The sequence below is a fragment of the Ochotona princeps genome, chromosome 10, assembly GCF_030435755.1.
Source record: "Ochotona princeps isolate mOchPri1 chromosome 10, mOchPri1.hap1, whole genome shotgun sequence".
Lineage (NCBI taxonomy): Eukaryota > Metazoa > Chordata > Mammalia > Lagomorpha > Ochotonidae > Ochotona > Ochotona princeps.
In genome coordinates this window covers 50,733,821-50,750,018 of record NC_080841.1, presented here as the reverse complement: position 1 = coordinate 50,750,018, position 16,198 = coordinate 50,733,821, and the positions used below count along the sequence as shown (strand labels likewise).

Here is a 16,198-nt window from a genome sequence, read left to right as displayed (position 1 = left end):
GCACCTAACTGTGGGCCGAAGACATTGCTGCCCAGCTCCAGCCACACCTCTGCGCCTTCCTAAACCCAGCTCTGGCATTCTAACTGGTGTTCCATGGTGGGAGGGAACTGAGATCTCTCTGTCTCCTCCCTGTCATGGAGAAGTTAGCGTTCAGGCAGAACTCCGTTTTAGGTTTTGGATACTTTGGAGCAAAGTATCCTTTGTAGCATTTATCCAGAAAGACCTTCACTTTCAGTGTTTCTTTGAAAATGACTAGAATTGGTCATTTGGAGAACATGTGTCAGGTGTTGGGCCTGGCGCCGTGGCCTAGTGGCTAACGCCTCGCCTTGAACGCACCGGGATCCTATATAGGCACTAGTTCTAATCCCGGCAGCTCCACTTCCCATCCAGCTCCCTGCTTGTGGCCTGGGAAAGCAGTGGAGGACGACCCAAAGCTTGGAACCCTGCACCCACATGGGAAACCTGGAAGAAGTTCCTGGTTCCTGGTTTCAGACTGGTGCAGCACCAGCCACTGTGGGCAGTTGGCGAGTGAATCATTGGATGGAAGATCTTGCTCTCTGTCTCTCCTCCTCTCTGTATATCTGACTTTGTTAAAAATAAATACATTTTTTTAAAGTGGTGCTGAGGAGGGTTATGGACCCCTTTGTTCTGAGGGCCAGTCTAAAGACTGCTTGAGAAGCAGCCAGGTTTAACTTCAGTATAGAGGCTGAATGGCTGGGTGTTTGGCATGGTGCATGAGATGCTACCTGGGACATCAGAGTGACGGGGTTCAAGTTCTGATGCTGCGTTGGATTTCAGTTTCCTCCTAATGAGCATTGTGGGAGGGTGGAGAGAGAGACCTGCAACTTGGAGCTGGCATGACTGTGGCTGTTGCAGGTTGCTGTAGGGTCTTGTGGATACCTGCTAATGTATCTCTGTGATTGAATCTCTATCTCTCTGCCTTCCACATAAATAAGAAAGAAAGAATGTTAATAAACTTCCCTCATCTGTAAATTTTCAATTTATTACCTTTCTTACAGTAATTTGATTATCTTGCAATAGCTCGGACTGGGCTAGGTCACACCCCAGAGTTGGATGAGCTGCCATGGGCTGCCTCCCATCCTACACATTAGGAAGCAGAGTCAGGATTGGGTCCCAGGCACAGTGCTATGGGATGGCCATCCCAAGGGCAGCTTAACTTGCTGAGCCATAACACCCATCCCCTTAACAGTGCCTTGTAAGGGTTGATGGATTAGGATTCTTGTTACTTTTATAAGCAAAAACCAAACCAAGCCAAAACCAACAAAACAAAAACAACTCCCCCCAACCCCCCAAAAAAACCCAAGATAAGTAATGAATATGTTTAAATGTAGAGGTTACTTTAAAAAGTTCTTGGCATCTGCTTAATGAAATTCTTCTGAACAATGTGGCTTGTTGACATTCTTAGTGAGCAGAGAGCTGAGGAAAGTCAATGTTAGGCAAGATGTTTTGTGCTCGGGTTGCTTTGATGTTTCGAGTTTTGCTATTACTACAAATATGTCCTTTGATAGGGTTTATGCCATACACTCAGATTTTTTTATAGCACTTCTCTAGAAGTGGCATACATATATCATTGTATGCAATAGTGTCATCATACAATGAAACTTTTTTCCAACATAAAGTCTAATTAGAAAAAAAACTGATATCACGATGACTGTTCTTTCTTTAAAACTGTGTTCTCATGTGTAAGATGCCTCTTGGAAAGAATACCTACTGTCATTTTCATCATTACAGCACTCAAGGCTCAAGCCTTTTCAGAGTCAGGGCTTACGGGGGGTTATTGATAGGTGCCCCAGGTCCATAACTAAGTGGGTAGGCCTTGGAGCAAAGGACAAGTACTGATGCCTTGATTTTAACTCAATATATCTTTGAAGAAAAAAGGGGACCAAATGCAGACACAGATCCTTCATCCAGGAAGCGCATGTTGAGTGTATGTCAGGAACTGCTCAGCCCTGGAGTCCAGAAGGTGAATAGGGTGGTGATTATGCCCAGGAGGAACTCGGAGTCTACTGGATAGCTGCTGACTGCTGGAAACCACTGTGGCCTGGGTGGGGATGCACAAGGGGACTTTTCACCCGGTGAAAGTCTAGGGACAGGAAGGCCCCTTTCTGGCAGCACAGAGGTAGTTCTGTTAGGAAGCTAATGACCGTTTTCCCCCTCAGATCCTCTTCAAGTGAAATACTATGCTCTGCTGCTGCTTGTATTCTGTTGACTAGAAACTGAAGAAACTTTAGAATGATAGCAATTTGTACCAGGACTTAGGGGCTATTTAAGGTTCTTGGAGAAAGAGAGCTTGGTTGCCTTGGTTGTGGTGATAGACGTAAGATGGCTCATGACCAGGAAAAGCCAGAGCAGCGGTGCCTTGATTGATTTGTTTCCAGGATATTAAAGTCAACATAAGGAGAAAAATATTAGCTAAAATCAATTGTAAAGGAATTGATTATGAAGGACACCTATCTCCTATATTCAAAAGCTTGCCATAAACTTAAACTCAGTGACTGTGTGTTAGTAATGTGTATGTAGCTGAACACTGGATCTACTGAAGGCTCTGAAGCCACGTAGTGGTAAGTGATAAAGACATGTAAAGGGCCTATCAGCAGCAGATGGGCCTTTCTTCCTGAAATACAGAAGATGAGAGAAACTATAGGGTGGTTTAATACTTTGACCTCATGCAGCTAAAATTATCTTCCAGACCACTTCCCATAATTTTGAATGTGGTAGAGAATGAACATGTAAGATAGGCCATTGCCAGGTTTATAGCAATTGTTGCTCAGTGTTTCCTGCCAAGGGTGGTTTTTATATTTTTTATAGTAGCCCTCAAGTACAGCGTTTTTACCAGTGTCTGATACACTTGGTTAAAGGTGATTTGATGATTGTACTTTCCCTAATAGAATGTTAATTTTCTTCAAGGTGTGCTGGTTTCTTTTTAAGGTTTTCCTCCTTGGCAAATGTTTATTGGGTGGCTAGGTTATCTGTAGACATATCTTTGAAATCAGTAGTACAGTCCTTCCCTGTGAATATAAAACATCTTTCTGCACCAGTGGCTGTTGGTGTGAATTTAAGGTAGAACAGGCACCATTCCTTGAAATAGCATGCTATTTAGTGTTTTCACTAGTATTCTCTTTTTTTTCATTGTATCTTATGTTCAAAGGCTTTAGTAGCTCTTGTATCTTGGGAAAGTAGTTAGGTGATACTTTGTTTCTCTTTCATGTATCTTCCTGGCATGCTGTTTTGAATGTCAAATTCTAGTGATCAGTTTGATCATTCAGTGAGGATGTCTCAAATTATTCACATTTAAGTGTAGTGTATTATGTAAATATTTTGAGTCATGAATCTTTAAATTATCTGAGAGCATTTCACTGCTTTCTGATCCAAATTATTATTATTTATTTTGTTGGGAAAGAATGGATAGTTTGGATACTTTTAACTATTTCTAGAAAAAACTGCTGTATTATTGAGGAATATATTAGAATTTTTCATACCAGATTACTGTGTAAGAGCTACATAATGAAAAATGAGGGCTGGTGGCCCTGAGCATGCTGTTAGCCATAAGACAGTAGACAGTGGAGTCGTCAGAATCTCATGGTAAAGCTGACAAAAAGAACAGTGAATTAAATCATGCTCCTGTGGCTCTTCTGCTGGCAGGATGGAAGATCCTGCCTTTAATTCTATTTAATTCAAAAGAACTATGATTCTTCAAATGAGGAATAAGTACCATGAAATTTCTAAAAATAGAATTTTTACCTGTATCAATTTTTTAAAAGCTTTTTTAGAAGTAAAAATGTGTTTAAAAGCTTTGTCTTTTGAGATCTGAAGTTCTTAGCAAAAGCTAAGACTCGGGGCTTGTCTATATTACCTGACATGATGATGGATCAGGAGGCGGGTCACATTAAGCAGGGCCATGATATTAACTAGCACTCAAGAGAACCATATCCAGGGGTAGATTGTGTGGGGGATGTGTGGGCCAAACCCTGTGGAAATTCTAGCCCCACTGGTTAGCTCAAGAGTTGGGGTGATGATGGACTAAGCTAGGTGTGACCAAGGAGCCTGCCATCACTCACAGGTAAAGGAACCCACAACAGTCTGGACTGGTCAAGGCAGCAGCACCCGAATGTGCATCCTAAATAGGGTGTGGGGTGGGCCGGGCTACAATGTTCACCAGCTCGTACAAGGCGAAATGAAAGGCCAGACTATGCCTGACACTGGCCTAAAACCCAATGGCATGTATGAGAACTGGGTCTGGGAGTGGATCAAGTGGAGGAACTTGGGAAACTCCCCTGGCGAGTCATAGCTCCAACTGGTGAACACATGGTCCAGACCTGGGAGTCAGACAAGCTGGGCAAAGTAGCTCCAATGACTGGCCAATGTGTGAATTGGTAATGGAACGGGGTGGACCAGGCAGGACTGAGCAAACCTTAGCCCACAAGCAAAACTAGAAACCAGGATGGAGCACAGGTCATGCCGAGCTGGGCTCTTGCACCTACCCTCTGCGTGAGCCAGAGATGCTAAGCCACAGTGTCTAAGGCAGGGGTTGGGACAGGTGAGGGGCTGAGCCAAGCTGAGTCAGAGCAACCACTGGCATGCGTGTGATCTATTGCTGGGAACAGGCCCGGATGGGGAGCTAAGGGGACACCCTAGCTTGGTTGAGGTTCCCACCAAGGGGCGCATGTGCTGGAATGGGGGCTGCGTTCTGATCAGGATACAGTTATATCTCTCTTGGCACAAGTGTGGACTGGGACTGGCTGCACCAAGCTGGGCCAAACTCCAACACCATCTGGTGTTCTGGAGGACCAGGGTAGCTGTGGGATGCACTAGCCTAGGTCTCAGTCCCTACTGAGCCATGTGTGAGCCGTATGTGGGTATGGAAGAGCCGTGGCTGGGCTGAAACATCCAACAGCAAGAACCAGTTTGGGTTGAAGGCCAGTCAGGAAAAGCCACTGTTCCTGCTAGGACAGGAGGTGAACTGAATAGGGCTGACTCATGGACCCCCTGGTATGTGCGAAATCTGGCATTGGGAGAGGTTCTGGTGGAGGACCCTGGGCAACTCCTCTGGCAGGCCACAGACCTGCAGGTAAGTGCAAGAAGTATGATAGGAATCAGCCCAGAACAGGCCATGGAAAGTTTCCCACTGGCATACATTTGGCATGGGTCGCTGGCAGACCGGTTCACATAATCCACTGGCAAATCCGAGCACCAGAACAGAGTGTGGGTCGAGCCAGGTTTGGTCGCGACAAAAACCAGTCCACAATACAGAATACCAAGGTGAAGTTACCTGTACCGGATGTGACCAACCAGCATACGTGAGAACCAGGAAGGGAGGGGGCGGAGCCGCAGGTGGACTGTGGAGTGGGGGTGGTTTCCTTGCTGGACCAGCTACTCACACTGGAGAGTGTGAACTGGGATGGGAGCAGACCAGACTAAGCAGGGCTACAACACCTGTGCACCTCATGTGGCCTAGATCAGGGAAAAGCCAGACTGGCTGATTGTTCCTACTGGTGCAAACTACAATTAGAGTGGGTGAGGGTTGTTTGGGCTTAGCCGCAGCATCAGCTGGCAGAAGCTGGCACTTGGGGCTAATTCTGTCAAGTTAAACCACAGAACCACCTGGAGAGTGCATAATCCCTAAGTGGAGTGGCCTGAGAGGGAAATAGTGGGCTCCTCCCTCTTGGGTTACCACTCCCACGGAAGGGCACGAATACTAGGACAGGGGCTGGGGTGGCTAAACAGAGAAGCACCCTTCAACATCTGTGTGTGGGCTGGATAGTTGAGCTGGTTAGATGGAATTGGGCTTCAATGCCCATTGACATGTATGAGAGTTAAGTGGGCTGTGGGACAGACTGGACTAGTCTGCTTCACATACTGCAAACCAGGTTAGGGGGCGGTTATTGTGGGTCACTCTGACTGGGCTGCAGCTCCCACTGGTTTATGTGAGGGCTGAGTGTGTACTGGGCAGAACCAGGCTGGACTGCAACAACCATTGGTTCCAGTGGAAGTCAGGGTTGGAAACAGAACCAACCCAGCAATTGCAACCACCAGTTGAATGGGGTGATGGACTGTGCTGGGCCCTGTGTCTGCTAGTACATACTAGAATCTGGTCTGAGAACACCTCAGACAAAGTTTCTTTGGGGATCTCCCCAATTGAACTGCCAGACTCAGAACCCTAACCATGAAAACACAGAGGACAGAACAGGTCAATCAACTACCTCAGCTATATGTTGGCAGTGAAAAACAGGGCAAACGGAGACTCTTAAGATGGACTGTCGATCAGTGGATTCTTCAACGACCTCATTGTTCTTGGAGTGGCGAGATTGGCAGCAATTCATAAATGGTGAATTATCAAAACCACTTGAGCAAGACCCTCGGAGCATGCCTCACATCCGGGACTTGGGGTGGGAGACTGGGTGGGGCTTATCCCTTAAAATCCCCCTTTACCTCAGATACATGAAGGAAGTAATGTGGAAATAATAGTCTTATCCACTTTCCTGTAGCCCTTGAACCTTTTTACCGCAATTAACTAAGTAAAGATTGTCAAAAATATAATAAAAAATGGAAAAAGTTAAAAAAAGTAAAGATGTATTTAAAAGCTTTGTCTTTTGAGATCTGAAGTTCAATTTCAGTGTTTTTAGGAAAATGTTTTCATGTATATAGCAATTATATGAAATTTATGAGGCATTTTCAAAGAGCTCTGTAATATCATTAGTCTGTACACTTTTTGTGGTTGTTGCAATTCTTCTGCCATCTATGACTCTGGTCTAGTGAATGTTTTGTACCCAGAATCTAAACTTCTTAGGAACCTGAGATCTTCCAAGGTAATGCACCTTCCTACTTTCACTGTATGAAGTTGCTTCAAAGTAACCGTTTAACATACAGGGTACCCTAACATTTGTTTGTGAAAATGAGGTTAGCTGAAGGACAAGGTAAAGCAGATGCCTTTCAGCCTTCAAAAGATAGCTGGACAGTGTACAAGAATGCCTTTTCTAAAAAGAAATATAGATACCCAGCATATGTTTTCTCTTGCTATCTAGTGTGTCTGGCTACTCTTGGACTATTTAATTTGATCAACCTGCTAATTTGAGCAACTTAACCTGGTCTGCTTTTGAATCATAAGCTAATTGCAGTTTATATGCATGTTTTTGTAAAAGAGCTATCTTTGTTTACAGGTCTTTTACTGCTGTGGGTTTACAAGTGCCTTTGCTGTTGCTGAATAGTGACATGTTTCATCTGGGACGGGGGAGATGGTCTTATAGTCATTACCAAGAAAACAACACAGTCAATGTGGCATTGACTGAAAAGAATGCTAAGTTTTCAAGAAGCTTGAAGATTTTAGATAGGAAATAGCAACCTTGGGCCAGTGCTGTGTGGTGGGATTATGCCTGCACCTGCAGTGCCCTCATCCCATAAGGGCGTCAGTTCAAGTCCTGGCTGTTCCACTTACGCTAATGTGCCTAGAGAACAGCGGAAGGATGGCTCAAGTGCTTGGACCCATGCATCTATGTGGAAGACCTGGAAGACACTCAGGGCTCCTGGCTCAGACCTGGCAATTGTGTCCATTTGGGGAGTGAACCAGTAGATTGAAGATTTCTCCCCCACTAACCCCACCAGACAGTCTCTCTTCTTTCTCTGTAATTCTACCTTTCAAATCAATCAGTGAATCTTTATGGGGGAGGAAAAAAAAAAATCTGTGGTTGTTTAATTAGTTCTAGGGCAGTGGCCTGAGGCATTGTTGCACTATGCTGTAATTCATAGTGGTGATACTGACTTTTTGAACTCTGCTTGCTGTACAGTGTGCAGTACAGTACATTATTCACAGCAAAAAAAAAAAAAAAAGAAAAGATGAGACGTAGACCATTTTAGAGGTCTCATTAACTGGCCTGAGAAATGCCTTTGGGCCATGTGCTTGAAATTGTTAGCCAGTTAAGAGCTGGGTCTATGCTGGTGCTGGAAAAGAGCTCTCACTGTTCAAAGTTATGACGCTGTTAGGTTAATCACTGCTTCTGTCTATTTGAGTGCCACAGAAAGGAAACACTGGAAGTGATGTGGGAAGGAGAAGGCGTAATAAATGACCAGTGAATATTTAAGAATCTCTTTGATGGGGGCTGGCAATGTGGCATAGTAGGCAAGCTGTTATCCATGATGCCAGCATCCTATATGGGTGCCAGTTCATATCCTGGCTGCTCCTCTCCTATCCAGTTCCTAATGTGCTTGGGGAAAACATTGAAAGCTGGTCCAACTTCAGAATCACTTTGGGCCCTTGTCACCCACACAGGAGACCTGGAAGCTCTTAGATTGAGCATGGCCCAGTGCTCACCACTGCAGTCATCTGGGGGAGTGAACCATTGGATGAAAAATGTTGGGCCCGGCTAAAGTCCTTGCCTTAAAAGCTCCGGGATCCCATATGGGTGCCAGTTCTAATCCCGGCAGCTCCACTTCCCATCCAGCTCCCTGCTTGTGGCCTGGGAAAGCAGTCGAGGACGGCCCAATGCATTGGGACCCTGCACCTGCGTGGGAGACCCGGAAGAGGTTCCAGGTTCCCAGCTTTGGATCGGTGCGCATCGGCCCGTTGTGGCTCACTTGGGGAGTGAATCATCGGACGGAAGATCTTCCTCTCTGTCTCTCCTCCTCTGTGTATATCTGACTTTGTAATAAAATGAATAAATCTTTAAAAAAAAAAAAAAGAAAAATGTTGTTCCTTCTCTCTGTAAGTCTTTCAAATAATAAATAAATAAAAAAAAGCAGCAACTAATCATTTTGTTTTCTATTAAACTTTTAAAACATCCTATGATCCTTGGAAGTTTCTTGGTTAGAAAAGTACACAAAATTGTGATTTTCTGATTTGAGCTTTGTTTAGGTTTTTATGATACGTAATATAAAACCAGATAGCCATATGTATGCAAACTGTGAGTTTGTTTTGTAAACTCTTCGTACTTTAGAAAGAAAGGGTTTTTGAAAATAAATTTTGTTTCTTTATTTGAAAGGTAAAGTTTGCAGAGAGAGGGAAGGGAAGGAGAGAGCTCTGCTATCCACTGGGTCACTCTCTAGGTGACCATAAAAACCACGGCTTGGCCAGGCTGAAGCCAAGGAGCTTTTCTTTCAGGTCTCTCATCTGAGTGGAAGAACCCAAATATTTGGGCCATCTTCCACTGCTTTCCAAGGTGTACTAGCACAGAATTGGATTGGAAGAGGAACAGCCAGTGAGCCAGCACCCATATAGCATGCCCTCATTGCAGGTGGCAGCATTACCGGCTGTGTCACATTGCCACAACACCGGCCCCAATAAATGGTCTTAAGTAAATCGAGGATTGGTGTAGAGGAAGGAAAGAATGACCGGGGTTAAGGTAGGCAGAGACCAAGGCTACTCCTGGGATCTAAACAGGGCTGGCAGCCTTGCCTTTTAGGATGTTTCCATTAGGTGACAGGGATCTCACCTTCCTGCTGACCAACTTCCCAGGAAAGATGAGCTGATTGATTGATTCACCCTGGATTGGGTTCCCTGGTCCAGATCCATCACTAGCCAGCAGAGGGAAGGGAGAATTACTGTGATTTGCAAAGTAAGCAGGGGGCAGAGCCTTTGGAAGCTTATGACTGATATGTGTAAGTGATAATAGGGTAAAAAAATATTTCCTTAGAGTCACAGTTACTTGTAAATTGATTTTTTTAAAAAAAATTTATTTATTTTATTGGAAAGGTACAGAGAGGAGGAGAGACAGAGAGGAAGATCTTCTGTCCGATGATTCACTCTCCAAGTGGCCACAACGGCCGGTGCTGCGCCAATCTGAAGCCAAGAGCCAGGAACTTCTTTCCGGGTCTCCCACGCAGGTGCAGGGTCCCAAGGATTCGGGCCGTGCTCGACTGCTTTTCCAGGTCACAAGCAGGGAAGTGGGGCCACCGGGATTAGAACCAGTGCCCATATGGGATCCTGGGCGTTCAAGGCGAGGACTTTAACCACTACGCCATCGTGCCGCGCCCCAAAATTTGTTTGTGTGTGTGTGTGTGTATTTTTAAGATTTATTTATTTTTTTTATCGGAGAGGCAGATACACAGAGAAGACAGAGAAGATGTTCTTCCATCTGCTGGTTCACTCCCCAAGCAGCCACAATGGCTGGAGCTGAGCCAGTACGAAGCCAGGAGCTAGGAACCTCTTCTAGGTTTCCCATGTGGGTGCAAGATGCCAAAGCTTTGGGCCGCCCTCGACTGCTTTCCCAGGCCACAGGTAGGGCTGCTGGAATTAGAAGCAATGCCCATATGGGATCCTGGAACGTTCAAAGCAATGACTTCAACTGCTAGGCTACCGCGCTGGGCCCTAAAGTAAATGAATTTATAAGGAGTCAGGTACTTGGTGTGGAAGTTATTCTGCTGCTTAAGGCACCGCCATCCCATATCAAACTGCACTCCAGTCCAAGCTCTGTTTTCAATGTTTCCTGCTAATGCACACCTTGCTAGGTAGACGGGCTATACGGATGATAGCTCAAGTACTTGGGTGAATTGAAGTGGAAGTTCTTTTTCTTTATGTCTCTCTTTGCCTTTCAAATAAAATGCAAAATAATAATAATAATTGCCATGTAAGTGGCTGAGATTCCTAGGTGTTAACGGTAGTTTACAAAGGCAGCAGAATGTAGTGACATGAATAGCAGTTGAATTCATGACTGGTGCTTTTTCCTTTGGGTACTTTGCAAAGTTCCCTGAGTGGGAGATAGTATACCTCTGTTAAAAACAGCGATAACAATGTATCTTTTCATTTGTTTAGTACCACCTGGGCCTCCCCAGGAGGTTCTTAGAGTCATTAAACATGATTAAACAAGCACTACAATTCGTTATTGCTGCTCATCCAGGCACGTGCTGTGTAGAGGTGTCCATGTGGGAAGCAGCTCCATCCGTCATAAAAATTGTGTAGGTGTGATAGTGGGTTGCTGGTCAAGCAATGATGCTCCTATCTGAAATCTTTGTGTTTGCTGTCTGTTAATATAATGTGCCCTTTCCTTGGACCAGTATAAAGCTGCACCTAAGCACATTGCCTGAACTGTTAGGGTATACTGGGTTGCATGCCATCTACCAGTGTTTTAGATCAGCATCCAAGTAGGCACTCAGATTGAAGCCTGGTCTGTTGTATTGTGTGAAATGTGACAGTATGCTAAAACTCACTTCATCTGTACAACAGTCTATCCAGCAACTCCTCGGCCCCTTTTGCACAGTGTGTATTTCAAAGTTATAAGTTATACCCCAGTTCCCACACAGAGTATAAGTAACAATGAAAGCACTTACCTTTTCTCCCCAAATCCCTAATAGAATCATGTAGGGTTGTTCTGATTATGTTAATATATGTGTTAAAATGAGGTGGTGCAAATTAGGATACTTACTTTGAAGTTTTACTCCAAAAGATACAGAGGAGTTTATTTATTTATTTTTTTTACATTAAGCAGATGATGTATTTTTAAAAATTATTTATTGATTTTGAATGTTTTACAGAGGGAGAAGGGGAGAGAGCGAGCTTCCATCCACTGGTTCATTCCACAGATGGGTGCAATGGCAAGCATCAGGACAGGCCAGATCCAGTGGGTGGCAGGGTTCTAAGCATTTAAACATGCTGCACTGCTTTCCCAGGAACATGAGCAGGGAGCTGGATGGGAAGTTGAGCAGCTGGCACATGAACCACTGCCCATAGTGGATGCTGGCATCAAAGAAGGTGGTTTAACTGGCTGTGCCACAACACTGGCTCCCAAATGATGGATATTTTAGATTTTGTTTTTGTTTAAATAATACATTATTTGCTGTCTCAAAATACTTTATTGCAATTCAACAAAAATTTGTTACATTTCATAGTTTATGATAATTCAGAATTATTGTAATAAAAAATACTAGTGTTTTCCTGAGCACTAATGAAAATTTGATTAGCTTCATAATCAAAGATGTTTTGCCTTTGGGTTAAACTGGCATCTCGTGTGAGGGCTGGTTCAAGTCTAGGGCTGTTCTGTTTCCTAACCATTTCCCTACTAATGGCCTGGGAAAGCATAAAAGATGGCCTGGGCCCCTGCGCTCCTCATGACAGGCCTGGATGGAGTTGCTGGCCGTGGCAGTTGGGGCCATTTGGGCAGTGAACCTGCAGATAGAAGATGTTTCTCCCTGTCATCTGTCTCTTTCTCTATAATCCTTTCAAATAAATTAAAAAAATTTTTTCAGGTTTTCCTTGAACAATTAGGAGAGATATCCTAACTTATAAAAATAGTATGATATAAGGGCACAAAAATAAAGAGAAACTAAAATATAAGTAAAATTTGTTTTATTATTTTAAAAATACTATTTTGTTGCATAATGCGTTTTATAATTCTGTCATAATTAGTGATAAGCTTATGCAAGTGGACAATAAAAATAACCCCCTGAGAGTTATGGTAGAGTTGTTAATGATGCAGAGGTTTGGAAACGCCCTCACTGTGACCCCGCTTTAATAGATTGGTAAATGTCTACATACAAAGAACGAGTGTGTGCTTTCTATGCAGAAAGGGCAGCAGGGACTTGTGGTAACTGGTTTCCCTGTGGCAAGACTGAGAATGACTTGACGTTTTTGCTGTGCTCGCCTCTGTGCCTTTTGCGGCACTTGCCATTAACAAACTCATAGTGAAGCAATTTCCACCTGTTTCCTTGTTGCTCTCAGATGGAGCCAGTGTTGCTTCATGTTTCTGCCTCTGTCTTCCTATTTCTCACCACATATCTTTTATCTTTTAAACTACAGGTTATCGTTTTTGCTTTTTTCCTAGTACGTGACATATATTGGGCCTTTGCTTTCTGAAGATTTTTTCTTAGCAGGACCTGTTTGTTCTGGCACATTTGTGAACATATGGGCATGATGATTTGGTAAAAACATACGTTTTGTGAAAAAAGGTCATGTGTGTGAATTGACAGTCTTTTTTTTTAAGATTTATTATTTTTATTGGAAAAGCAGATTTACAGAGAGAAGGAGAGACAAAGGTCTTCTGTCTGTTGGTTCACACCCCAAGTGACTGCAATTGCTGGAGCTGAACTGATCTGAAGTCAGGAGCCACGAGCCTCCTCCAAGTCTCGCGTGCAGGTGCAGGTCCCAAGGCTTTGTGCTGTCCTCAACTGCTTTTCTAGGTCACAGGCAGGGAGCTGGATGAGAAGTGGGGCCACCAGGATTAGAACCGATGCCCATATGGGATCCTGGCACATGCAAGGCGAGGATTTAGCTGCTCACTGAGCCATTGCACCTAACTAGTCTTTGTGTGTGTGTGTGTGTGTGTGTGTGTGTGTGTGTGTTTTAACTCGTCATTCCTAAAGTTTGTGTATGTTCCAAATATATTCCTGGCTTGTTTACTTTTAAGTTTCATATTATGTAGAAGTTCAAAGGTATGAATATAGGGCTCAGCACTATCTCCTAGTGGCTAAAGTCCTCGCCTTGCATGCACCGGCATCCCAAGTGGGCACTGGTTCTAATCCAGGCTGCCCTGCTTCCCATCCAGCTCCCTGCTTGTGGCCTGGGAAAGCAGTCGAGGACGGCCCAAAACTTTGGGACTCTGCACCCGCGTGGGAGATCCAGAGGAAGCTCCTGGCTTCGGATGGGCAAAGCTCCGACCATTGTGGCCGCTTGGGAGTGAATCATTGGACAGAAGATTTTCTTTTCTTTTTTTTAAAGATTTATTTATTTTTGGGCCCGGCGGCGTGGCCTAGCAGCTAAAAGTCCTCGCCTTGAAAGCCCCGGGATCCCATATGGGTGCCAGTTCTAATCCCGGCAGCTCCACTTCCCATCCAGCTCCCTACTTGTGGCCTGGGAAAGCAGTCGAGGATGGCCCAATGCATTGGGACACTGCACCCGCGTGGGACACCCGGAGGAGGTTACTGGTTCCCGGCTTCGGGTCGGCGCGCATCGGCCCGTTACGGCTCACTTGGGGAGTGAATCATCGGATGGAAGATCTTCCTCTCTGTCTCTCCTCCTCTGTGTATATCTGACTTTGTAGTAAAATAAATAAATCTTTAAAAAAAAAGATTTATTTATTTTTGTTGGAAAGGCAGATATAGAGAGAGGAGAAGAAGATCTTGTATCCAGTGATTCACTCCCCAAGAGAGCACAACAGCTGGAGCTGAGCCAATCTGAAGCCAGGAGCCAGGAGCTCTTTTAGGTCTCCCACACATGTGCAGGATCCCAAGGCCTTGGGCTGTCCTCGACTGCTTTCCCAGGCCACAAACAGGGAGCTGGATGGAAAGTGGGGCCGCCGGGATTAGAACCCATGCCCATATAGGATCCCAGTGTGTTCAAGGCGAGGACTTTTAGAGCTATGCTATCACACCGGGCCCATGTTCTTCTCTGTTTCTCCTCCTCTTTGTATCTGACTTTCCAATAAAAATAAACTACAATTTTAAAAAAAGTATGAATATGATTAGTTGAGTTGTGTTTTTTCCTTGCTTCCTAAACTCAGCATTAGAAGTACCTAGTCACTTAACATTCCATTTATTTGATAGCTAATTAAAAAAAAAAACGCCACTTTTTTTTGAAAGGCTGAGTGAAAGAAAGGGAGAAACGGTGTGAGAGGAGAGAGCTCTTCTGTCGCTGGTTCACCCCTCTGATGTCCTCAGCTGAAGCTTGGAGCCAGGAGCTCCTTCCAGATCTGCCACCTGGGTGGCAGGGAGCTAAGGATTTGGCCCATCATTTAAGGTTTATAATATGACTTTGGAAGGAGATATGTGATTGTTGCCCTATCTTTTATTTTAGGGAGGAAATAATGCCGGCCATACAGTTGTTGTTGATTCTGTGGAATATGATTTTCATCTTTTACCCAGTGGCATAATTAACCCAAATGTTACTGCGTTCATTGGTAAGTATTGGTAACAGTTGCGGTCTCCCCTCCCCATGATAATGGCATAAATCTTTCATCATTGAAACTAATTTCTTCTCTTAATTAATTTAATGGTTCATTGATTCCTTATTAATTTTGGCCATAATAGCTTCTGAAATGGACCCGATGGATTATTTGTAAGTCTTTTAGGTCTTTTAGTGGTAATACTTTTTAAAGGGACTAATTATTAAGAAATCTGGTTATAAAAACTGTTACATAGAATGTTCAATTAAATTTGTCTTTCCCCTCCCTTAGTAAATAATTACTTTGTCATCATTGACAGTCTTATTTTTGTATGTGAAAACTTCAAGTATCAGCTTTCTAAATACTTTTCAGTCTGTCTCATGGAAATTTAAGAGGCTTGTGGATTGGTTTATAAATTCTTAAGATGTATGATATAATCTAGCATTTCTTTCCTACTTTTTAAACATGCTCTCCTTTTTAAACATACTAGTTTCAACCCAATAATTTAATTTTGTGAATATTAATTGCTTTGAAAGATACTGATATTTAGTCTACTGTGTTCAGGTTCAGTTTACTAAGCGTCACAGAAATTTCAGATTTGAATATAATTTAAGTGTTTTATATTCTATATATTGTCTAACATATACATTTATGAGTACTTTAAAAAGTTCATGGGAAACAGAATTAAAAGATAAGTTTATTTTGGTGTAAAAATTTTTAAAAAATCTGTGCCTATGGGCTGTCTTCAGAAAGTTTCTTAAAATTAGACCAAAGCAAACATTTTATTTCTACTTTTCTATGAACTTTTGGTGTACATGTATACTTTCGTTTAAAACTCATAATCATTTCTGTTATTGCTCCCTGATAAATCAGAATGCACTATTAAAGTATTTCAGTCTTCTGTGCTAAAGATCATTGTATATTATTATTATAGATATTTGGTGTTTGAATCTATTTATTTTCCCTTAGGAAATGGTGTAGTAATTCATCTGCCAGGATTGTTTGAAGAAGCAGAGAAAAATGTTCAAAAAGGCAAAGGTATGAAAGAATGAATCCACCTTGTAACCAGTTGTGTTCTCTAAAATTTTATTATGATCTCATGTCAGACTAAGTTAACTTTTTTCGTTATATTCTTTGAAATCCTAGGTTATTTTGAGGTAAATTTTCAAATGTCAGTTATGCAGTTTGTATTTGAATAAGTAGAAGAAATGCAACATCATTGCCTAGGTCCTAATTTCCTTTTTCACATAGGTCACCTGCCCATTTCATCTGAAGACAGCTCGAATTACTGGGTGTGGGTGGCAGAACTCCCGGACAGGGTAGTCCTGTCCTCTGGGTTCCTGTAGGACCTGAGTTCTGATCTCTTGGTTTTTAAT

The 16,198-nt window shown here is 43.3% G+C and overlaps 1 protein-coding gene across 2 annotated transcripts in view; it reads left to right on the top strand.

Moving 5' to 3' along the window:
* ADSS2 (adenylosuccinate synthase 2) overlaps positions 1 to 16,198 on the top strand; it is a 38,479-nt gene that overhangs the window by 1,623 nt on the left and 20,658 nt on the right. For both annotated transcript variants that reach the window (XM_058669428.1, XM_004578495.3), the window contains exons 2-3: positions 14,735 to 14,837; positions 15,792 to 15,860. In XM_058669428.1, the coding sequence (XP_058525411.1) occupies positions 14,735 to 14,837; positions 15,792 to 15,860 (172 nt within the window). The remainder of the gene's footprint in view (positions 1 to 14,734; positions 14,838 to 15,791; positions 15,861 to 16,198) is intronic.